The sequence below is a fragment of the Camponotus floridanus genome, unplaced genomic scaffold (assembly GCF_003227725.1).
Source record: "Camponotus floridanus strain SB8 unplaced genomic scaffold, Cflo_v7.5 scaffold83, whole genome shotgun sequence".
Lineage (NCBI taxonomy): Eukaryota > Metazoa > Arthropoda > Insecta > Hymenoptera > Formicidae > Camponotus > Camponotus floridanus.
This window is the reverse complement of record NW_020229853.1, coordinates 509,764-534,835: the sequence shown is the minus strand read 5'-3', so window position 1 is coordinate 534,835 and position 25,072 is coordinate 509,764. Positions and strand designations below refer to the sequence as shown.

The following is a 25,072-nucleotide window of genomic DNA, read 5'->3' as shown; positions in this document are numbered from 1 at the left end:
GTAAATAATGTCAGCTGTTTCTGTAACAATCCCGGTAAAGCGCATTGGAATGCGGTAAAGCGGATTTATAGATATTTATAGATGAAGGGTACCAAAGATTATAAATTAAAATTCTGTAAAAATGCGAACACTAATATTATAGGAACGAGCAATAAGAGTCTAAAAAACGCGGATGGCAATGCGTAAATTTTTTCGAACATTAATTGTTCGCGAAAAAATTTTTTAGACATATACATGTATTTTTAGGCTCTTATTGCTCGTTTCTTAATTATCATGTTGTTAAATACATAGAGCCGTATTATTTATTAATTTATTTACTAATATTATAGGTTTTAGCGATGCCGATTGGGCGAACGACCAAGATTCCAGAAAATCCATTACAGGTTCAATCTTCCTAGAAAATGGCGCAGCAATATCATGGTATAGTAAAAGACAACATACTGTAGCCCTGTCGAGGCAGAATATGTAGCATTCACATGTCAGGAAACGTTATGGTTACGTAAATTAATAAGAGAAACTGAGTCATGGAAAGATATGGAACCGATAGAACTATTCTGCGATAACAACGGTGCAATATGTCTAATCAAAAATGCGGCGTCTGATCAAAAATCAGCAAACTAAACATATAGATGTAAGACATCATTTCGTGCGAGCGTAAACAATAAAGGGGTTACCATCAAACATTTAAGCACTGATGAAATGATAGCAGATATGTTCACAAAGCCTCTAGCTAGAAATAAGTTCGAATGTTATGTAAAACAACTAGGGTTTTGTAAGTAAATTTCGTTCAAGGGAGCGTGTTTGAGATTTGAGCGAGTGAAACGAAATTCATTTATATTTGGCGCGCGTATCCGCGCTAACGCGTCATGAGCGGGATCCGTTAGCGCACGGTGCGATAGCGTACAACCCGATAGCACACGAAAAATTGAACACAATTCCCGAGCCCACATCTCTTTAGCACACATTCCGATAGCACACGAAGTAAATCGCGCACAACCTCAATAGCGCACCAAGTAAAACGCACATTATCCCAATAGCACACAAGAAAATAATACATAGTGCCAATAGCACACGAAATGTTGGAAGCATTAACCCGATAGCGCACGAAATGTTGAAAGCACTATTCCGATAGCGCACGAAATGTTAGAAACACTATCCCGATAGCGCACGAAATGTTGGAAGCACTATCCCGATAGTGCATAAAATGTTGGAATCATTATCCCGATAGCACACATTATATAATTATATTTTTTCCGATAGCATACTTTCCCGATAGCGCACGACGATGTGCGCTACTAGGACGTGTGCTGGGATGAGTCACGAAGATACGGAATAAAACGTTTGTGAGAAAGCCGCTTCTTAAATAAAAGCCAAAAACCATACCAATGGCACCAGCGCGCGCGCGCACACACACGCACACGGGCTTTCGCCCCCCCCTCCTGCACCCACCCCGTTCCCCTCGCTTCGCGTGGAAAGTTGCAAAGTGGAATCTCGCTTCCCGTGGAAAGTTGTGCCCTCCTGCACCCCGTACATCATCGTACGCTATCGGGAAAGAAACGCGTCTTTTCTCGTTAGCATACGTCCCAGTAGCACACATCGTCATGCGCTATCAGGAAAGAAACGCGTTTTTTCTCGTTAGCACACGTCCCAGTAGAGCACATCGTCGTGCGCTATCGGGAAAGAAACACGTCTTTTCTCGTTAGCACACGTCCCAGTAGCACACATCGTCGTGCGCTATCGGGAAGTGTGTTATCGAGAAAAATATAATGATATAATGTGTGCTATCGAGATAATGATTCCAACATTTCGTACGCTATCGGGCTAGTGCTTCCAACATTTCGTGCGCTATCAGGATAGTGCTTCCAACATTTCGTATGCTATCGGTACTATGTGTTATTTTCTTGTGTGCTATTGGGATAATGTGCGTATTACTTGGTGCGCTATCGGGATTGTGCGCGATTTACTTCGTGTGCTATCGGAATGTGTGCTAAAGGGTTGTGGGCTATTGGGAATTGTGTTCAATTTTTTGTGTACTATCGGGTTGTGCGCTATCTAGGGTTGCCAGATGTGAAATGAATATTTCCGGGACATTTTTTACATAACGGCTGAAAAATAGGTTGTTAGAGAATTTTAGTTAAATTTTTAATTAATTAGTGACTCTCGCATAAACCTTGAACATATTTAATAAAAAAACAAAAGTTTTTGTGAAAAAATATAATCATAATAATTATTGCACAGAGTTGACAAAGTATTATAGTACATACAATTTGTACTAAATTTGTACTAAATTTGTCTAAATAAAAATCAATGTAAGAACTATAGGTAAATCAACTACATAATTTAAAAAAAAAATTTAACTGTATAATTTGGACAATGTTTAAGTAAGTTAACATACTTAAATAAAAATAAACAACTTCAAAATTCAATTACATAAACTATTAAAAAACTTAACTATCATTTGGACAATATTTAAATAAATTAACATACTTAAATATAAAAAAAACTTCAAAACTAAAAGAAAATAACTTAAAAGTTTGACTTTTCTTTGGTTCATTTTTGGATAATGCTTAAGTTGACAAAATCAAATAAAAACAAAAAACTTCAAATCTAAAAGAAAATAACTTAAAAGCTTGACTGTTCTTTGGCTCATTAATTTAACGTGCTGAATCAAACTTAATCTTTTATAATTATATTTGGTATTTATCATTTGTCCTAACCAACCTTCATCAGTTTTTCTCCCTCGGAGTTATTTAAAAGAGATAAAATTTCTGAGCATGTCTCTTCATAATTTATGCGAGTCTGTAATTCAGACTTTATCAAATCGATGGACATTCTATTTCTTTCCTTTGTCCACAAGCTGTTAAGTTGATTAAATATTCTTTCGCAAAACGCGTTACTAATAGGAATAGAGAGCACAAAAGAAACAATTTTCTTAAGATTTATAAATTCTTTAGATGTGTCTTTTCTAAAAAAATGCGCCCAAATTTTATCATTCGACAAATCTTTAGGAAGAGCGTCAAACACAGCCCTTAGACATGTGAACTCTAAATACAGGGAATTGCAGTCGATTGCACTCTCAATTTTCAATAAGGCAGAAAGTTCAGACAGTTGATCCCATGTCAATTTCAGTTCCTCTGATTTAAGAAACAATAACTCGAACTTTTTGTAGATTGTATCTGGGCTAAAATCATATCTGTCCTCCAAGTATTTGATTGCTCTTTGTAGAAATGTATATGCCTGTAACGTGAATTTTCTTTTTTTGTCTTCAGTAAGGTTTTTGAGAATGCATCTGACTTTATTGCCGAAAAAATTATCAGCCAGTCGACTTTTTAATTGATTACAAAGATTTCGCATTATTTGATCAATATCAAGAATGGTGCAGCTATCACTTTCCAATAGTAATATCACTTTGCTGAATTCAAACAATAAGTTTTGCAGGAAGAAAAGATAGCACTCATTTATGCTTTCCTTTGTGCACTCTTCTTCATTACTGAAGTCAGTATTGTCGCAATCTTCAGAAATAAATTCCCATAACACCTTGTGGCAGTTATCTGCACCTTTAGTTAGAAAATAATATTTCACTGCAGGCCAGCTATACACCAATCTGTCGATAGCTGGCATAAGTGAGAGCCATTGTAGGGACATGGCGAAGAAGCTCTTTAAATTCAATTTGAGCGAACTCAAAACATTTTTCTAATTTGTTCGTTTTTAAAGCCGAAGAACTAAATTTATTGTATATTTTGATTACAATGCTTTCCACGTCAACATCTAACTCTTTTGGTGCGTTCTTCACACAATTGTTTATTATATGACAATAACAGTTTGCTTTAAAAACATGATCATTTTCGGCCTTTAGTTTTTGATAAACAGAATTGTGTTTGCTATAGTTCACAGAAGCATTATCTGCACTATAAGCACTTATTTGATTTAGATCTAGGCCGGCATCAACAGTAATTTGTTTTAGACATTAAATATATCTTTAGATGTCTCGTCAGGATCTTCGTAAAAATCTAATAATTTTTGACTTCTTTCGTGAAAATATTGTACTGCAAATGGATATGTTTTTATGTTACCAACGTTTGATGCATCTGAACTTATTGCAAAATAATGAGAATCTTTCAAATCTGATATAATTTTTTCCTGTGAAAAAGGTCCTAAAACACCTTTTGTAATTGCTGACGCTTTAGTCCGACTACATGCTATTTTGGCAGCAACAGAACTATCTGGAATAATTTTGCTGATATTTTTAGTAAAACAATTCAAATTATTATAACTTAAACTATGCTTTACATTATGGTAGACAATAGCTATTTCTGCATTTGTGATTAAAGTCTCTTCCTTTGAAGCTTTTTTAATGAAAAAGTTGTTAATACATCTTGCGGTCTTTCTGGACGATTCTAGTTTCTTATGCTTAGCAGAACTTGCGTGAATCTAAAAATTTTATAAATAAAAATAAACAAACTTCAGAGGTAAGTACACACAAATTGTTCTATAGAATTGAATTTTCATCTTATTTATACTCATAATATTAAATTAATAATCATATCGCGACTTGATAAATAAGGCAATGATAAATAAACAAACAAAGCAACATTGTTATTTTCGATCAATAAATTTGATTATCTCTTAACAAAGCAGGGATGTTAAGAAAAGGAAATAAAGATACTTACTATCAATGCACGACGATCTTCGTACTGAATTGCTATATCAGAATTACATGTTTTGCACATCGCAGTAAATTCGTTTTTTATTTCAATCCAGTCCTTGAAATCGGGATCATTTTTCATTAAAACCGTGAGTCTCTTTTTACTTGTTGATGGAAATTGTGATTCCATAATGTAACATTATTGTATAAACGGTTCTAAACTCGTAAGTTTTGCTCAACGCGATAAATGATTATCGAAACAAAGTAACACGTCTATGCCGCGATTCTAACTAAAATAAAAATTGTGCATGTGGGGACGGACAACGGACGATCGACGGGTAGGGCCGGTGACGGACAATGGACGATCGGCTAAGAATGGAGAGGGTACTGCTATACACTCGCAAACAAATGCATTAATTATAGGTACCAATTAGAATAAAAGTTATGATTTTGTTGAAATTCTGATTTTTCGGGACAGAAGACTTCAATTACTGGACACGGGACAAGCTTAAGAATTCCGGGACTTTTCCGGGAAATCCCGGCCATCAGGCAACCCTAGCGCTATTGCACCGTGCGCTAACGGGACCCTCCCACACGCCATGAGATGTCTTGCCTGTACTTTATCTTACCGAGGACGATTGTCCCCCCTCTATATACTTATATTCTATGTATTCACTCTTTCAGTTTCGTTGTTGTACAAGTATTCTTTATAACAAATAAAGATATATAACCATCAACATCCAATAAACTTTTATTCTTATTTTATCTACACACGCTCTCGCTCATTTTTTTTTTACCGCTTACCGAACTCTGATTCCGACTCCGACTATCCGACTGTCCGGTAAATCACGCAGAAGTCGTCCGTGACAAATATACAATCGATACACGGAAATGTCCACAAATTCAACATTTCATCTTAATACTTTGAAGGATATTTTATGTCTCAAAATAAATGTTTTACTTCGATATTTTTTAGGCATATTTCAAACGGTTTTAGTACTAATTTCATTTATTGAACGTATTTTTTGAGTCCATTTAAAACAAAAATTAAATATTGTGAATTCTTAATTGAGATTCAACTTTTAGAAATTCTTAATTGAGATACAACTTTTAGATAATTTTTTTCATAATTAAATATATTACTTTATAATGTTACGTTCAGGCCCGAGAAAGAATGGGCCAAAAGAAGGACGTGACACTTGTATCCCGAGAACAGATGCCTTAAGGGCAGAGTAAGTCTCGGATTGAATAAGTCTGTGGGAGAGCCGAAATAGATCAAGATCAGAAGGATCGATCTTACTCTATTCTCGGTCCGTAATGCCTGCTCGACGGTCCCCTTTTTGATAAAGGAACTTAATCCTTATTACTTGGGACGGGACCTAGTGCGATTCTGGAGTAGGAGTGGTGAGAGGAATCGATAGAATTGAACGCGGAAGAAATACTTAATCTAAATGAATTTATTATTTGTCATACTTAAGAGAGAATTTATAAAAATTTATACATATAAAAAATATATCTAATACATTATTCTGTAACAGTAGTGTGTGTGTGTGCGTGTGCGTGTGCGTGTGCGTGTGCGTGCGCGTGCGCGTGCGCGCGCGTGTATATGTGTGTGCGTGTGCGTGTGCGTGCGTGCGTGCGTGCGTGCGTGCGTGTGTGTGTGTGTGTGTGTGTGTGTGTGTGTGTGTGTGTGTGTGTGTGTTCATGTATTTTATCTCGCGGGTGTTACATAAGTGCGAAGGTCATGAGTCGGAATATACAAGGGAGTTGAATCTACAATTTAGTTCCGACTGGAGGATACAATGTTAGATAGATAATAATGCATAATGAGTGTGCGTATATATATATATATATATATATATATATATATATATATATTACGGGAAATGGGGAGATTGTATACGAATTTGATTGTTTATGAGGAGAGGTGGAGGATCTTCAAATTGAACCTTGGAAGGGGGAAATCTCCTCTAAAAGACTTGGATAGGGACACCTAAAGGGAGCTGATAACCTAGGAACTAAGGAATTGCAGGAGGCGATAGTTAAATAATTGAATAATTCCTCGTGGTCCACTGGATCTGGGCGCAAAATGCTCCTTCTGAAATGGGAAAATCGAGGAGGGGGAATTGAGATAGGAAATAATTCAACGGATCGAAATTGGTGGGTTCAGGTGATTCATAAAGGAGAGGGGGTTCTGCGGGATTAAGTGGGGGCTCAGAGTTGCACAAATCTTCGTCTAAATCGGGGAGATCTCTCGCGAAATCTTCGAGAGCCTCGCCAATATCGGAAGAATTCGAGTGATCGTGGACTGAAAAGGAGGGAGGATCGAAGTCGAGAGTGATGACAACTATGAGAGGAATACGCTCTCGGAGGGGAGGGGGAACGAGGAGATTCGGGAGAGGAGACCGGAGAATAACTAAGAGAAAGAAGTGTGTCTTGTGGGACTTGATTTTGTGAATTGTCGCTATTACTATTAATATTATTTGACGTCGGAGGGGAGTCCGTTATATTATTTCTTTCTACGCTTTCTATTTCAAGCTTTGATTTTCAATAAGGGGTATGGTTTTCTTAGTCGATTTCTCTCTAAGCGCTCGATTCCAACGATTCCGGCGCCGCAACGCTACCCACCGTTTACCGTAGCGCGACACTAATAATAATTTAACGCTGAATAAGAGATAGTTAAAGGATTATCGTTAAACTAATTACTATTAACTCTATTATCATTGCCATTGGGAAAATATGTTTAAACTTTAGACGAGATAGCAACCCGGCTCGAAAGATTTTCTTTTTACTTCTTAGTTTAAATTGATTTTAATTAGTTGGTTATCGATAATGAAATAATATAAGTGAAGGGATAGTTAAGTAATAAATAAAAGGGAAATAAAAGAAAATAACATAGCTTGCAAATGGTTTTAAAGAAAAATTTCAAATTTAGGAGAGTACAATCAGGAATCGGTTCTCGAAGATTCAAGTCGAACGGGGAATCATTCACGAATCGCTCTACGGAGATTCTAAGCGAACGGGGAAGAATGAGAAAAGTGATTAGAAAGGGGAATGAGACAAAGAGTATTAAATGAATATTAAATTGTCGAAATTTATTTCCCAGAAATGGATTTTGATTTCTTTAATATATTTATCGATTAAAGATTAATTAGTCAAGGATCATTCCCAATGACAATCAGCTAACAAGTGTGGGGGGAGGGGGGAGAAGAAGAGAAAATTAAATCGGACTTACTATTTATAGCGAGCGTTGAAGTAGTACAAACTAAATCAAGTAGAACTGAACTTGAACCCTTCGGTTGCAGAATAGGCTGGTCCCGCAATTGGAGAACAGATGGCTTAATCGATGCAGAGTATTAACACTTCACTCACACTTCACGAGTTCAGTCAATTGATTAGCGAAAATGTAATGTTGATGTCGAACTGCCGGACTTTTCGTTTAATACAGCAGAATTATTAAAAAAGACTGTGTATTGTCGGAAAATTTTGGATACTGTGGATTACGGAACTGTGTGTCACGCCTTGCGCTCGCGTTTTTTAATGTTATTGCTCCTCCTCTTTTCTGGATAGTGGGAATCCCTTTTGAACGAATGAGATAATTCCAATTACTCCCTTCTTAAGGACAAGGAGGCTGAGTTTAGAAGGAGAGGCGTTTCTAAGATTTTTAATAGGTTGGGCCTTTTGGCTCAAGATGTGACTCTATCCAGCAGAGAGTGGGAGCTAGCTGACAAATTTATGACTCGCGAGAATCTTTTCGCGTTTCGGCTAGCACTTAAGAATGGCCTGTCAAAATTGTTTAGTTTCTCTTTTTTTGATAGCCTGCCTAAGATACTGCAGGCTTTTTGTTTCAATAGAAGGGTTTCCGATTTCGTAGCTCCACGTGTGAGCGCTATAGCGTATTAACTCGTAAAAAAAAATTTTTATTGCGACTCCGATTGCGATTTTTGTTTGGAAATTCTAAATTACGGATGACCAGTAGCTCTAACTTTTCTTATTTATTTATTGCTTCGGATCTCTTGGTTTCAGATATCCGCTATAAGGATTAGATATACATATGTTTATCGTTGGCGCGATTTCTAAGAAGGATCGCTTTGTTTTTTGAGTTTCGAACGGTTTTGACGGATGTGCCAACTGTAAACATATGCAACAATTCGATTTCTTGACAGCCTTTATTTTAATAGAATTTCTTGTTTATAGCAACAAGCTATCCGCGTAGTCTAAGCTTATTTATTATTTTTCATTTCCTTGATTCAAATATCTCCATTCGTGTACGTGGTTATCGTATAATTTTTTGTACGGTTTCGAAGAAAGAAAAGAATCACGACGTCCATCAGACGTAACAAATACCACATAAATATCACATAAATAATACATGAAAAAGATTGCAATTGAGAAAATTATGATTACAAGTCTGTTCTAAAAGAATATTGAGTATGTATATAATATTTATATACAGAACATACATTTAAAACTATACGTTGACATATAATGAATTCTTTAAAGATAATTCTTTATAAAAAATAAGAAAGAAAATCTTTTATGATTTTTCGATGAATAAATTTTTAAAGCATTTGTAACATATTATATTTAATTATAAAAAAATTGTCTTAAAGTTTTATGGATTTCAATTAAGAATTCACAATATTTAATTTCTTTTTTAAATGTACTTAAAAATACGTTCAACAAAAGAAATTAATACTAAAACCAATTGAAATATGTCTAAAAAACATTGAGATGAAATGTTTATTTAGAGACATAAAATATGCCTTAGAAATATGAGATAAAATGTTTAATTTGAGAATATTTACATACATCGATTATAATAATTAATTGGGGAAAGTCCCCAATCAATGTCTTCGCCTCAAAAAATGTACGAATATTACAAAATTGATAATATCTTTATTTATTACTGTATAAATAAATTTCTATTATAATGTTTATAAAATGTAATTAAATGTGTAAAAAAGAGAATACATATATTTTAAAACATATTTTTTTATGTATACATATAGGATGTCCATAATGGAATTTCTTGTATGTAAATAGATTGAATCGAGTAGAAAAATTCTCCGTTCTGGAAACAATTGATAAGAAATTAATTTTACGCGTTTTGAGATCTTAACAATGCGCGTTTTGAGATCTTAACAATGAGCCTAACAATTGTAATAAGACTCTACCTCAGATACGGTATCTGTACGGCGTATCTGTACAGCGTATCTGTACCACAGACTTCTATATTATAACTAGATCGCTAACTTCCTTATATACTAAACCTAAAATTTGACCCCGAAAAATATGTACTACATTGGTGAGATAGAAAAGGAGTGGATAGATATATAATATGGCTGCTGTATAAGGCTGCTCGTCTCTAATATGGTTAATTGATATAAAAAGTAATTATCGTAAAAGTAAAATTCGTAGTGATGTCAATAATGCCGGGTACTTACTATATAAAAAATTGTAGAAGTGTATGGACGAAAAATTCCAACCTAAATTTTTATAGGTAAGTGTAATTAAGTTATTATAGAACAAAACTACATGTGATGCGAAAATAATTTTCGATAAAGGTCAAGATTTAACTTACTTTTTAAAAATATAAATGTATAGTATTTATTAATTACAATATTTTATCCAATTTATTTTTAGAAGACATAATAACCAATCTCACAAATTCTTTCATAAATCAAGTGAAAAGTTTCACACATTGTTATTCTTTTGATTGAAATTTTTTTATTACATCTATGCGACTAATGTAAAACGAACAAAATTTTAACTTAAGTTTGATCGATATTTATTAAGTAAGATATTAGTCGCGTAGATGTAATAAAAAAAACATCAACCAAGAAAATCACAAGACAAATATTAGGTTATAGCAACATGCAAAACTCTTTTCATCTGATTTATACGCTTATGATTACTTATATCTTCTAAAGATAAATTACCCAAAGTATGACAACTATTATATATTCTTTAAACTATAATATTTTAACTAATATTTTAGATTTCCATCTCAAGATGAGATGATATTGAAATATTGGATTGCGGCAACAGGACGTAATAATTGATCTCCATATACAAGTGCTCGGATATGTAGTTTACATTTTACAGAGGATGATTATTATAAAAATAAAGAGGATCCTAAAAGAAGATGTCTTAAATCTAAATTTATTCCAACACAATTTGTACATGCAAATATTTTGCAAGTGTTCTCGCAAGACACAAATACGTTGCAAATATCTCAAGATAAAATACAAAAAAGGAAGAAATGTAAGTTATTGTATTTCTGTAAAAATTTTCTAAAAATGTAAAAAAAAATTAATCGTTTGCATAAAACTCGATCCATATTGGTTTTTTTTCCTTTTTAGTTTACTATATTATAATAAACGTCTTATTTAATAAAATTATTTAATAAAATTTATTTATATTAAAAAATACTTCTATTAAAGAATGTATACAAAATTAAAAATATATTACAATAATTAATATTTAAAATTCTTTTTAAAGTGTATCATTATTTTATAAATATTACTACATAAATATTGCTAAATAAATAATAATTTTATATATTTCAGTTTTTATTTTTAAATTTATATCTCTCTTTTGCTATATATATATACACTACGCAACAAAAGTTTCGCAACAAACAAAAAAGGTCAAAAATTGCTCAACATTGAAGATCGATTATTCAGCTTCAAAACGTCGTAGCGGGGTCTATTTTTTTTTAAATAAAAGGTTGAAGTCTCTACGTTTTGATCCCATCATTAGATTTTCGATTGGACATAACCCCAAATTACGTGACCTTGAAATTCAAGGTCATGTTTTCTTAACATTTGCAAAAGTTTCGCAATGTGCACGAGCCTGGGTGATTTTTTTTCAGCAATTCCGAAAAAAAGGTCTGAAAGTATAACTCTTTCCCTTGATTTCTAAAAAAAACGTCCCGCTACGATTTTTCCTGTCATTTTTACAGCGTTTTAAAAAAAACTTCAAAAAACGCTAAAAATCGTGTTTTTAATCTCAAAATTTGCAATGTTTCGCAATGCCCACCGGCGTGGATGATTTTTTTCGACAATTCTGAAGAAAGCATCTGAAAGTAGAACTCTTTCCCTTTATTTAAAAAAAAAATACGCCCCGATACGATTTTTTCTGACATTTTTATTGCGTTTTGAAATTATTCTTGAAATAACGTCAAAATTCATGTTTTAAGTCTTAAAATTTTCAGTTTCGCATTGCGTGCGAAATTGCACGGAATTGCATTATTTTTGTTCGAAAATTCTAAAAAAACATTTGAAACTTCAACTTTGACTCTTTTTTAAAAAAAGAAGGTCTTGCTACCATTTTTTCAATCAATTTGATATAACACTTTCGTGTTTTTACCACTAACATTAGAATAACCCAATGCGCACAGGATAATGGTGTACATACTCCTATCACACAATCGGCCCTTTTCAGGGCCAACATGATGCGCAAATCCAACTAACAACTTCCTCGCGGTGCGCATTGGGTTATTCTAATGTTAGTGGTAAAAACACGAAAGTGTTATATCAAATTGATTGAAAAAATGGTAGCGAGACCTTCTTTTTTTAAAAAGGAGTCAAAGTTGAAGTTTCAAATGTTTTTTTAGAATTTTCGAACAAAAATAATGCAATTCCGTGCAATTTCGCACGCAATGCGAAACTGAAAATTTTAAGACTTAAAACATGAATTTTGACGTTATTTCAAGAATAATTTCAAAACGCAGTAAAAATGTCAGAAAAAATCGTATCGGGGCGTATTTTTTTTTTAAATAAAGGGGAAGAGTTCTACTTTCAGATGCTTTCTTCAGAATTGCCGAAAAAAATCATCCACGCCGGTGCGCAATTGCGAAACGTTGCAAATTTTGAGATTAAAAACACGATTTTTAGCGTTTTTTTGAAGTTTTTTTCAAAACGCTGTAAAAATGACAGGAAAAATCGTAGCGGGACGTTTTTTTTTTAGAAATCAAGGGAAAGAGTTTCAGACCTCTTTTCAGAATTGCTGAAAAAAAATCACCCAGGCTCGTGCACATTGCGAAACATTTGTAAATGTTAAGATTGAAAACATGACCTTGAATTTCAAGGTCACGTAATTTGGGGTTATGCCCAATCGAAAATCTAATGATGAGATCACAACGTAGAGACTTCAACTTTTTATTTCAAAAAAAATAGACCCCGCTTTGACGTTTTGAAGCTGAATAATCGACCTTCAATGTTGAGCAATTTTTGGCCTTTTTTGTTTGTTGCGAAACTTTTGTTGCGTAGTGTATATATATATATATATATATATATATATATATATATATATATATATATACAGGGTGGCCCATTTTAATTTCCCCAGCCAAATATTTCGGAAAATAATGAAAAATCAAAAAAATGTTTCAGACAAAAGTTGTATGGTTTCTAGGGGTACATAAGATGGTACCATTGGTTTGACCTTGAAGAGTTATTTGAAGGTCACATGAAGGTCACCTTCAATTTCTTAAATGGAACCTACATTTTCTCATTACATATTCTTATAGCTTATCTCGAGAGCTTTCCAAAACACTATAATAAAATATTTTTTTATTGAGTACTTTTCGAGTTATGAGGCTTGAAATCATTTCTTAATTTAACATAAACCGTAATATATCTAGTAAAATATTCATTTTTCGATTATCTTGCTTTAATACTTTTATGTACAAAATAATGAGAGGAATCGTTTGGTGTAAAAAAAACACATAGTTGTTTCAAAGAAAAAATATGTAATTGTTAATTGCAAATTACATATTTTTTCTTAAAAATAATTATGTGTTTTTTTTACACCAATTGATTTCTCTCATTATTTTGTACATAAAAGTATTAAAGCAAGATAATCGAAAAATGAATATTTTACTAGATATTTTACGGTTTATACAAAATTAAGAAATGATTTCAAGCCTCATAACTCGAAAAGTACTCAATGAAGAAATACTTTATTATAGTATTTTGGAAAGCTCTCGAGATAAGCTACACGAATATGTAATAAAAAATTGGGAGTTCCATTTAAGAAATTGAAAGTTACCTTTACGTCATCTTCAAATGACTCTCCAAGGTCAAATCATTGCCACTATCTGATGGCCCCCTTCAAGCCATACAACTTTTACTGAGGTCATTTTTTGATTGCAGGCTTTCCCTAAGAGATATTTGAGTGAATCACTTAAAATGGCCCACCCTGTATATATGATCGCTAGGACGCACGAGTCCAGCCGCTGGAATTTTGAAACTAAGATATTGATAGAGAATTGTGTTCTAATTATACAATCGATTATACGGAAATGTTCTCAAATTAAACATTTTATTTCATACTACTAAGACATATTTTATGTTTCTAAATAAACATTTTATCTCGATGTTTTTCAGACATATTTCAAACACTTTTAGTATTAATTTCTTTTGTTGAACGTATTTTTTGAGTACATTTAAAAGAAAAATTAAATATTATGAATTCTTAATTGAGATTCATAAATCTTTAAGACAATTTTTTTATACTTAAATATATTATGTTAAATATATTATGTACAAATACTTTAAAAATTTACTTATCAAAAAATCATAAAAGATTTTTTCTATTATTTTTTATAAAGAGTTATCTTTAAAGAATTCATTATATGTCAGTGTATAGTTTTAAATGTATGTTCTGAATATAAATATTATATACACACTCAATACTCTTTTAGAACAGACTTATAGTTATAATTTTCTCAATTGCGATTTTTTTCATGTATTTTTTATGTAATGTTTATAATGTAATATACTTAACTATGAAAAATAATTGTCTAAAAGTTTTATGAATCTCAATTAAGAATTCACAATATTTAATTTTTGTTTTAAATGGGTTCAAAAAATACGTTCAATAAATGAAATTAATACTAAAACCGTTTGAAATATGCCTAAAAAATATCGAGAAAACATTTGTTTTGAGACATAAAATATGCTTTAAAAGTGTATTAAGATAAAATATTGAATTTGAAAACATTTCCGTATATTGATTGTATAATTTAAAGACAGTTTCCAATCAATGTTTGTCTCAAAGTATACAAACACTACAAAATTGACAATATTTTTATATTCATTACTCTATAAACAAAATTTCCAATATAATGTTTGTAAGATACGAAATATAAAAGAGAGAATATTTGAAAATATGTTTATTTGTATATGACATAAAGTGTTCCACCGAAAATATACAAGTAGAACTCGTTTTTGGAATTAAATTAAAAAATCCTATGCCATTTTGCAAACAATCATTTAAAATCTTGAGATATTTATTTAAAAAGATTAGCCAAAGTATAAGCGCACGGCGAAAAAAAGAGATCTCACCAAACGTATCACGCTGAAACGTCGTGAGCCGCTATCGTGTTTTGGAGATCTTCAACTATCTCGAAATTTTATGCTATTTGCACAATGGTATAGGTTTTTTAGTTCAATTTAATAAGGTCTACTTGTATATTTTCGATGTACAACTTATGTCAGACACATTGTACAATAGAATGTCCAGATAACTGAAATACCTCTTCTAAATAGATTAAATCATGTAGAAAAATAATATGTTTTGCAATTTCCGATATAATTGATAAGAAACTAATTTTAAAAAATCGATTCATTTGCACGAGTATAAACGCGTGGCAATATGAGAAAATCGGTTGTTATATAATCTTTAGGACGAATTAAGCTGCTGGAAATCTTGAAACAAAGATATTGGTGAAGAACTGTCTGAAAAATTATACAATTGATTGAAATATATAAATATATCTTTAAATTAAAAATACTACCTCAATACTTTTGAGGCATATTTTATATTCCAAAATAAACATCTCAATGTGTTTCAGATATATTTCAAATCGTTTTAGTACTAATTTTCTTGTGTTGAACGTATTTTTTGAGTCCATCTAAAAGAGAATTTATATATTGTGTATAATTTTCTTAATTGAAATTCATAAAACTTTAAGAGATAATTTTTTTATAATTCAATATATTCCCGTACAAATATATATAAATATAAATATATTTGAAAATCATTAAATAAAATTTATTTTATTTTTTATAAATAACCGTCTTTATGGAATACATTATATATTAGTCTAGAGTTTTGAAATATATGTTCTAAATAAATATACATATTTAATATTCTTTTAGAACAGATAATGTATATATAAATATACATATATATAAGAAAGATCGTAACAGAATAACTACAACAGTCTATTCTAAAAGAATGCCGAGTATGTAATATTTACTCAGAAAATATAGTTAAAACTATACACTAATATGTAATGAATTTTTTAAAGATTATTCTTTATAAAAAATAATAAAGAAAACTTTTTATGATTTTTTGATAATTAAATTTTTAAAGTACTTTTAAAATAACATATTTAATTATAAAAAATCTTAAAATTGTATGAATTTCAATTAAGAATATTCACCATATTTAATTTTTCTTCTAAATAAATTCAAAAGATACATTCAACATAAAAAATCAGTAAAACCGTTTGAAATATGCCTAAAAAACATAGAGATAATAATAAAATGTTTATTTTGAGATATAAAATATGCCTTAAAAGTATATCCTAAAATAAACTTTTCATTCCAATATTTTTCAGGTATGTGTTTCAAACAGTTTTAATACTGATTTCTTTTGTTGTGTGATTGCTACCGCTAGCTTAAAACGCATATCTTATCGCCTACATGTTAGTGGCGGCAGTCGCCTATTTTCTATTTTCGACGGTTTCTAGAACTCATACGGCTCAATGAATTCAATTGAGACAATAAGAACTTTTTACCAGAATCGCATAAGCTACAAATTTGCAAAGTTTTAATTAAATCCAGAATTCATTTTCCATACGTTTTACGAATCCTTTAATAAAAACTAAAATTTTTTATTTGTATTTGCGTTTTAAAATCTTTTTTCTTAAATGCTTTATGGTTTTACAAATTTAAAATAAAAAATGTATTGCTTTTATTAATATTTTAATAAAAAATATTAAAATAAGAATATACAAAAACAAATTTTTTATTTAATTTTATCTTGTTTTATCTTGTTTTAATCTTAAAACTAATAAGAAAAAGAATGAAACATTACTTTTTAAGTAATGATTAATTAATTAGTTATTTTTAAAAATAATACTTTTTAAAAATACTGTTAAAAATACTTTTAAAAATAAAAACAGTAACTAGTTATTTTTTAAAATTAAAGTAACTAATAACGGTAATTAGTTACTTTTTGACTCAGTAACGATAACTAGTTATTTCTAAGACTAAGAAGTAACTTTCCTATTCCTGCATATTTAATGTATATTTTATATATGTACATATATACAGAATAGGTCACAACTTTTTTACTTTTTTACTTTAGTACTTTAATAGCATACTTTAATAGCATATTGTAGAGATAAAATAAAGTAAAAATTTCTAATACAAAAAATATTAACACTACAGTAGTTTTTAAGTTATAAGTGATTAAAAAACGGGTAAAGATGGATAAAATAACCTGATTTTAGCCAATGAAACCTTTCTTATACCTATTTTCTTATAGTTTTTAATGTGCTAAATATTAAATATTAATTTCTACGATATAATGGGAAAATAGCGAAAATTAGATTCTAAAGTTGGGGTGTATCAAATCAATCGAACTTACTTCAGAAGTATTGCCTACTTCCATAGTTCAAACTACAGAAGTAATTTATACCGGGAGTAAATTGTACACGTTGGAGAGTTAATATTAAATTTACTTCTGTAGTTTTAACTATAGAAATAAGTTCTATCTACTCTTTTAGTATGGTTCCTTCCTCTAAAGAGCAGAATTATTATAATATTTTTGTGGTCTAATTTGCGGTTAGATTAGGTTAGGTTAGATTAGTAAGATTTTAAATATTTCTACGTAATATTTCTACTTTGACAGAGCATAACCACTGCCTCCAACTAGAAGTCCATTATGCAGACCTTCCTCAAACTATGCTGAAACTCTACTGCTTTTCCCAAATTCTTGCATTGTGCGTTGAACCAGGCCAATAGCTGACAATGTTCAGGATTTCCATGTTTTCATCATAAATAACTTGAGTATTAATAGAAAAGAAACCTTTTCGATTCCTGTACAGTTCACTGTCGGGTCCAGATAGGCATTGGAATATGACTTCCATCAATGACACCTACGTTGGGAAACCCACCAAACTGAAAGAATGATCTTTTCTTTTATGCAAACTGTGCTTGATTATTAGGCATGCGTATGTATAATGGTTTCAAAGCAAGCAGACTTCTGATAAATCTATGAAAAACTCTCCCAGCAGTTGTTCTGTGAATGTTTACTAAGTCTCCAGCAACTATTTGATAGGTACCAGTACGAAATATTCTTAGCACACACAAAAGCTGTAATTTAGATGAAAGTGCACAGTTCTTGTCAGTGTTGTGTTCCAAAAGAGGACCGATCATTTAACAAAACCATGACTGATTGTTTACGAAAATTAAATCGCTCTCGGAACTTCCTATCAAAGCTGCCAGATCTCCGCCGCAAGCAACATGCAACATCTCGTGGAGGGGATAACGAGAAGCGCCGAGCTCACACGTACGTTACGCTCACATCCCCATTATCCTCTCCACGAGGTGTTGCATGTTGCTTGCGGCGGAGATCTGGCAGCTTTGCTTCCTGTCAGTATAAATCTTTATTGGATCTCTTCTCTCTCTTATATTACCTATCACTACATTGTCCTTTTCATCAATATCCATATAATCCAAATAATCTAGAAGGCTTAAATCCATTTTAGAAATGAAAAGGAATAGGTTAATTGCTTGCCATTAACCTTATTCTTTATTTCTTATTCCTTACTCCTACCGCACTGAAGAAATAATTTTTGCTCTAGTTAATCTTATACTTTAGGCTAGAAGTAAATTACTCTACAATAGTGCTCTCTGCATATTATTTACTTTAGGAGTATTTAATTTTACTTCCAAAGTAATTACTATGATAGTCGCAATTGAACTTTACTATTGTAATAACTCAATTTCTAATGGAAGTCTCCGATTTACTATAGAAGCCAATTTTTACTACCAGAGTGAGATTTACTCCGAATTGGTGCACTCCAGCCTAAATAACAGATTTGTAGAAATTTATAGAAACACAAAAACTCAAGAATATACAATATTTTCTTCTTTCCAACATTCAACATTCAACATTCCTTCTTTTTCTATTACTTTTCATCCCACTCCTTCTGTTCTCATTTCACGTAACATCACTTATTCTAACAAAAAAATCTAACTTAACCTAACCTAGCCTAAAATTACTATTTTGAATACGATTTTCGCTTTTTTCATATCATATCATATCATATCATATCATTATAATAAAATTAATGTTTGATAATGATTCAGCACATCAGAAACTATAAGAAAACATGCATAAGAAAGATTTGATTGTTATGGTCAAAATCAAGCTACTTTATTTATCGTTCTTTACTGATATCGCATATTCAGCCTTGTAACTACACTTACAAACATACTTATCTATCAACTATTATTGATTTTTTCATATCAATTGATATTGATTTTTATTTGCATAGCTAATTTTATTTAATCTTTTTTATGTGCACATATATTCCGTCATCATACATTATGATGATTAATTAATATTAATAAATTATAAATAATACACGGAAAATATTTAATTCTCTTTTAAATAAAAATTTAGATAGTTGATTAATTATCATATTTAAATGGAATTATGAAAGGATCATTGAAAAAAGTGTAGTCGACCAAACTAGCCAGAAAATTTGTTTATTAATACGACGTTTCGATATGGTTTCCATATGGTTGTGGTCCTTATCAAGTATATACGATGTAATAATAATCAGGAGACAGGCATAGACGATAATCTTGTAAAACTGCACAAGTCACATTAACAAAAAACATTATTTAACTACATTCGAATTTGAGAGAAACTGATCCGTGTGAGACTTTTCGTGGACGCATCAGTTTCTCTCAAATTCGAATCTAGTTAAATAATGTTTTTTGTTAATGTGACTTGTGCAGTTTTACAAGATTATCGTCTATGCCTGTCTCCTGATTATTATTACATCGTATATACTTGATAAGGACCACAACTATATGGTCGAAACGTCGTATTAATAAACAAATTTTCTGGCTAGTTTGGTCAACTACACTTTTTTCAATGATCCTTTGATTATTTGACTAGCGACATTAAATGATTTTATAATTTTGAAATTATAAAACATAATATTTTTACATATTTGAAAAAGATATTATACATTTTTTAAATCAAGGGAGTATTTGTGAAAATTAATCTATTATCATTATTTCTTGTGATAATTAATCAACTATTTTTATTTAAAAAAAAATTCAATATTTTCCGCATGTTATATAATTTGTTATATTATTAGGTAGTAAACTTAGTTTCCGTGGTTTTTTTGTTTAAAAAACTCATTTATTTCGATATCAAAAGCAAAAAATACATTAATCAAAGTATTTGCCCTCGCTAACTATACATTTTTCCCATCTTTTTGGCAATAAGTAGATTCCGCGGCGATAAAACGATTGGTCTTTTGAAGCAATCCATTTATCTATTCATTTTCGCACATTCTCGTAATTTTTGAAGTATGTATCCACCAAGCCGTGCTGCATCAATCAGAACAAGTAATAATCTGAAGGAGCAAGGTCTGGTGAATACACTGGGTGCGGGAGAACTTCCCACTCGAGCTGCATCAGTGTTTCCTTGACGGATTTTGCAACGTGTGATCGAGCGTTGTCGTGCAAAAGCATAACTTTGCGTCGATTGCTGGCTACTGCTGGCCTTTTTTCCATCAATGCTTCATTCAGACGGTTCAATTGTAATTGATATCGATCTTCCGTGATACTTTCGTTCGGTTTGAGTAGCTCGTAGTAAACGATGCCTTGCAAATCCCACCAAATGCAGAGCATTGCTGTGTAACCATGGATATTTCGCTTTGGTGTGGAGTTGATGGTTAGCCGGGGTTCACCCATGACTTTTTGCGTTTGGAATTGTTAAAATAGATCCACTTTTTATCGCCAGTCACAATGAGCAAAAAACTCTCTTTTCTTTCTGCCTGGCGAGCAGAGAAATACAGATGTTTAAGCGATTCGCAATAGCATTTTCGGTTAATTCGTGTGGTACCCATTTTCTTTCCTTTTGAATTTTTCCCATTGCATATAGACGTTTGGAAACAGCCATCGGAGTAACATTTAATACTGCAGACAATTCTTGGAGCGTTTGAGCTGAGTTTTCGTCCAACAATGCTTGCAATTCGATGTCTTCAAATTTTTTCGGTTGACCTGAGCGTTGTTTATCATTGACATCATAATCACCACTCTCAAATCGCTGAAACCATTCTTGGCATGTTCTTTCCGATAAAGCACAATCGCCATAAGCTTCGACAAACAATTTATGAGCTGCAACTGCAGTTTTTTCAAATCAAAGTAATGAAGCCCATGTCGAAAAAACAACTTATCACGTTCCATGTTTAATCAAAAGAAAAAAATAATACTGTTCGCTTAAATTAATCTTTTTGCACTGAATTTTTTTAACAAATGTCTAACCTCTAAAATGCAGATGCATTAAGATGTCAAAGTAAATTACACCTACAATTAATGCCATCTAAATGTAAACCGCGGAAAAAGTTTACTACCTAATATTTATGTTAATTTATTAATTAAAGTTTACTACATAATATTTATGTTAATTTATTATTAATTTATTAATATTAATTACTATAATATTATTTATTTATTATTATTTATTATTATTTAATTTATTAACACTAATTACCATAATATTATTTATATTATTTACTTTATTAATATTAATTACTATAATATTATTTATATTATTATTTATATATTAGTAAAAAATTCTAATACGAAAATGTTGAAGCTATAATAGTATTTTAGTTACAAGTAATCAAAATATGTTAATAACATCACATAGAAATCGCGCATTAGACTGTAACTACATTTACACGTGTACCAATCTGTTATATGTTATTGAGTTTTTCAAATTAGATGATATTATATTGATTTTTATTATACAATTAATTTTATTTTGTCGTTTCTTAAGTGTGTGTATATTACGTATATCATATATTATAGTAATTAATATCAATAAGATAAATAATATATATATATATATATATATATATATATATATATATTATTTATCTTATTGATATTAATTACTATAATATATGATATACGTAATATACACACACTTAAGAAACGACAAAATAAAATTAATTGTATAATAAAAATCAATATAATATCATCTAATTTGAAAAACTCAATAACATATAACAGATTGGTACACGTGTAAATGTAGTTACAGTCTAATGCGCGATTTCTATGTGATGTTATTAACATATTTTGATTACTTGTAACTAAAATACTATTATAGCTTCAACATTTTCGTATTAGAATTTTTTACTCTATTTTATCTCTAAAATGCGCTATTAAAGTATTGTAAAAATTACAAGACACCTGAATACATATATAAAATATATATTGTATAAAAATAAAATGAATAAATAATAATTATACAGGGTCTTCAAACAGTCCCGGAACGCTAAAATATCTCGAAAACGATCAACTATAATGAAAAATAAGGAACAAAGTCATAAGACTAATTAAAATGTACCTAATGATAATAAGAATTTGAAGACTTCAATGAGGAGTCCAATTTAAAAAAATCAACTGACCTTCATATGACATTGAGTACTTCATCCAAGATCAAATTCTTCTCATCATTAGATACATTTTCTTTAGTTCTAAAATTTTGTTTCTTACATATTTTTCATTACAGTTGATCGTTTTCGAGATATTTTAACATTCCGGGAATTTTTGAAGACTCTGTATATAATTATTTTTATAAAATAAAAAATATAATGGCAAATGCATAATGCATGTCTATTTTGTTCTAATAAAATAGTAAAATTTTCAAAAAATTAAAAATAAAAATTGAGTAATTCTTAGTCAAGAATATGCTTTTCAAAAATTCAATTCAGATTTTAGAGAGGTTAACCATTTTATTAAATATTTAAACTCCATTTTGTATCTGCTGATATCTATGAATTCTACAGGGTGTCCGTCAATTTTCGACTTTAACAAAATAAGGAAGTAGATTGGCTCAAATTAAGAAAAAATGACCTATATTGTTTTGGAATTGTCGCAATAATTAACAAAAAATTAAATAAAGAAGATCGGCCAATCTGCGTGAGTAGACGCGCGCGGCGACGAGAGTCGTCCCACTGTAATCCAATACTACGAGCGCGGCGAAGCGGTGGGCGGGTCGCTCTCCAAGACATGATGGTGATTTGCGATATATCGCAATACCGTGCCGAAAAATGACCTGTTTAGTGGCGAGAAAATGATGCGCTATCATTTCCACACCATCTTGCGGTAGATAGCATGGTGCGTTTTTTTTATAGTAGTTTTCTAGGCCTATTCCACTCTCAATTTCAAAATTATTCAAAATGCCATTACTATACGCTGAATATACCGTAAATGTAAAAAATTAATGGTAACAGTACCTTTACAAAAATTGATCCGTGGTTGAAAATCCCTCGATAAAATGTATTGCACACGTTGATAATGATACGAAGATAAAATGCTTCAAGAATCCTTTCTTCATCTCGTACACGAAGGCGCACTGCTGGATTGGTTATCCCAATATTATGCACGACACCCAGTTTCACATAATTATTGCACAACACGTAAAATTGTACGGCCACTTGGTTTTCGTGCACGCCCGATGATTCCATGTAAATTGCGGTCGCACGATAAGTATTTTCTCCAGCTAGTCCGTATGCCACAATTATATCCGTATATTCCTGCAGAGTACACTTCATTTTCTCTGTTAATTTACTACGCAAACACAAGATTTTTATTAAAACGTCGTAGCTCTCGTACGCTGTTACCAAACTACGTACGCCAGCAACACGTAACTACAGCTGACAGCTGAGCGAACATGTGAGTGTAAGCGTACGTGTGAGTTCGACGCTTGCACACTATGATTACACTTACATGTCTGCTCAGCTGTAGTTACGTGCTACTGGCGTACGCAGTCTGGTAACAGCGTGCGAGAGCTAAGACGTTTTAATAAAAATCTTGTGTTTGCGTAGTAAATTATCAGTGAAAATGAAGTATACTCTGCAGGAATATACGGACATAATTGTGGCATACGGACTAGCGGCAGAAAATATTTATCGTGCGGCCGCAATTTACATCATTTTCCGGGCATGCACGAAAACCAAGTGGCCGTACAATTTTACGTGTTTTGCAAAAAATATGTGAAACTGGGTGTCGTGCATAATATCAGGATAACCGGTCCAACAGTGCACCTTCGTGTACGAGATGAAGAAAGGATTCTTGAAGCATTTTATCTTCGTATCATTATCAACGTGTGCAATACATTTTATTGAGGGATTTTCAACCACGGATCAATTTTTGTAAAGGTACTGTCACCATTAATTTTTTACTTTTACGATATATTCAGCGTATAGTAATGACATTTTGAATAATTTTCAAATTGAGAGTGGAATAGGCCTATAGGAGAAACCACTATAAAAAAAGCGCACCATGCTATCTACCGCAAGGTGGTGTGGAAATGATAGCGCATCATTTTCTCGCCACTAAAAGGACGGGTCATTTTTTGGCGCGGTATTGCGATATATCGCAAACCACCATCATGTCTCGGAGAGCGATTCGCCCACCGCTTCACCACGCTCGTAGTATCGGATTACAGTGGAACGACTCTCGTCGCCGCGTGCTTTTACTCATGCAGATTGGCCGATCTTCTTTATTTAATTTTTCGTTAATTATTGCGACAATCCCAAAACAATGCAAGTCATTCCTTCTTAATTTGAGCCAATCTACTTCCTTATTTCGTTAAGGTCGAACATTGACGGACACTCTGTATATTTAAGTTGAACACAATCATGAATATTTTGATTCATTATCAATATTGATATTATATTTATGATATGAAAAATGTACAAACCTGGACAAGGTCCAATATTTTTGATAAGAATAGATACGCCTTGACATTGTTTAGAAATAATCTGACATTGATTGGAATATGTGATTCCGTCACTTCCGCATACAGGCGTGTTTCCACCACCGTTCATTGTGCATTCAGCTATCCTTTTCCTACATTCCTCCTATAATAAAAAAATTCAAATTTATTAAATAATAATCGCTGATAAATCCCAATTTGGAGTGATTAAATACGTTATAGCGCTATTGTACGCTCGCAGATAGTTTTGTAGGATTGATGGTTGCGAAGGATCTGTAGAATGACGAGATCGTTTTATGTCTATGTACGGTTTATTATCTCCTATGTACAGTACAGTACACAGTACAATACATGTGCAGTATATAT

At 31.6% G+C, this 25,072-nt stretch overlaps 1 protein-coding gene across 1 annotated transcript in view; it reads right to left on the bottom strand.

Annotated features, from left to right (window-relative positions):
- The window catches only part of LOC105259517 (SPARC-related modular calcium-binding protein 2), a 156,564-nt gene that overhangs the window by 106,673 nt on the left and 24,819 nt on the right, over nt 1-25,072 (bottom strand). The window contains exon 2 of the mRNA XM_025414539.1: nt 24,692-24,851. Within this exon, the coding sequence (XP_025270324.1) occupies nt 24,692-24,851 (160 nt within the window). The remainder of the gene's footprint in view (nt 1-24,691; nt 24,852-25,072) is intronic.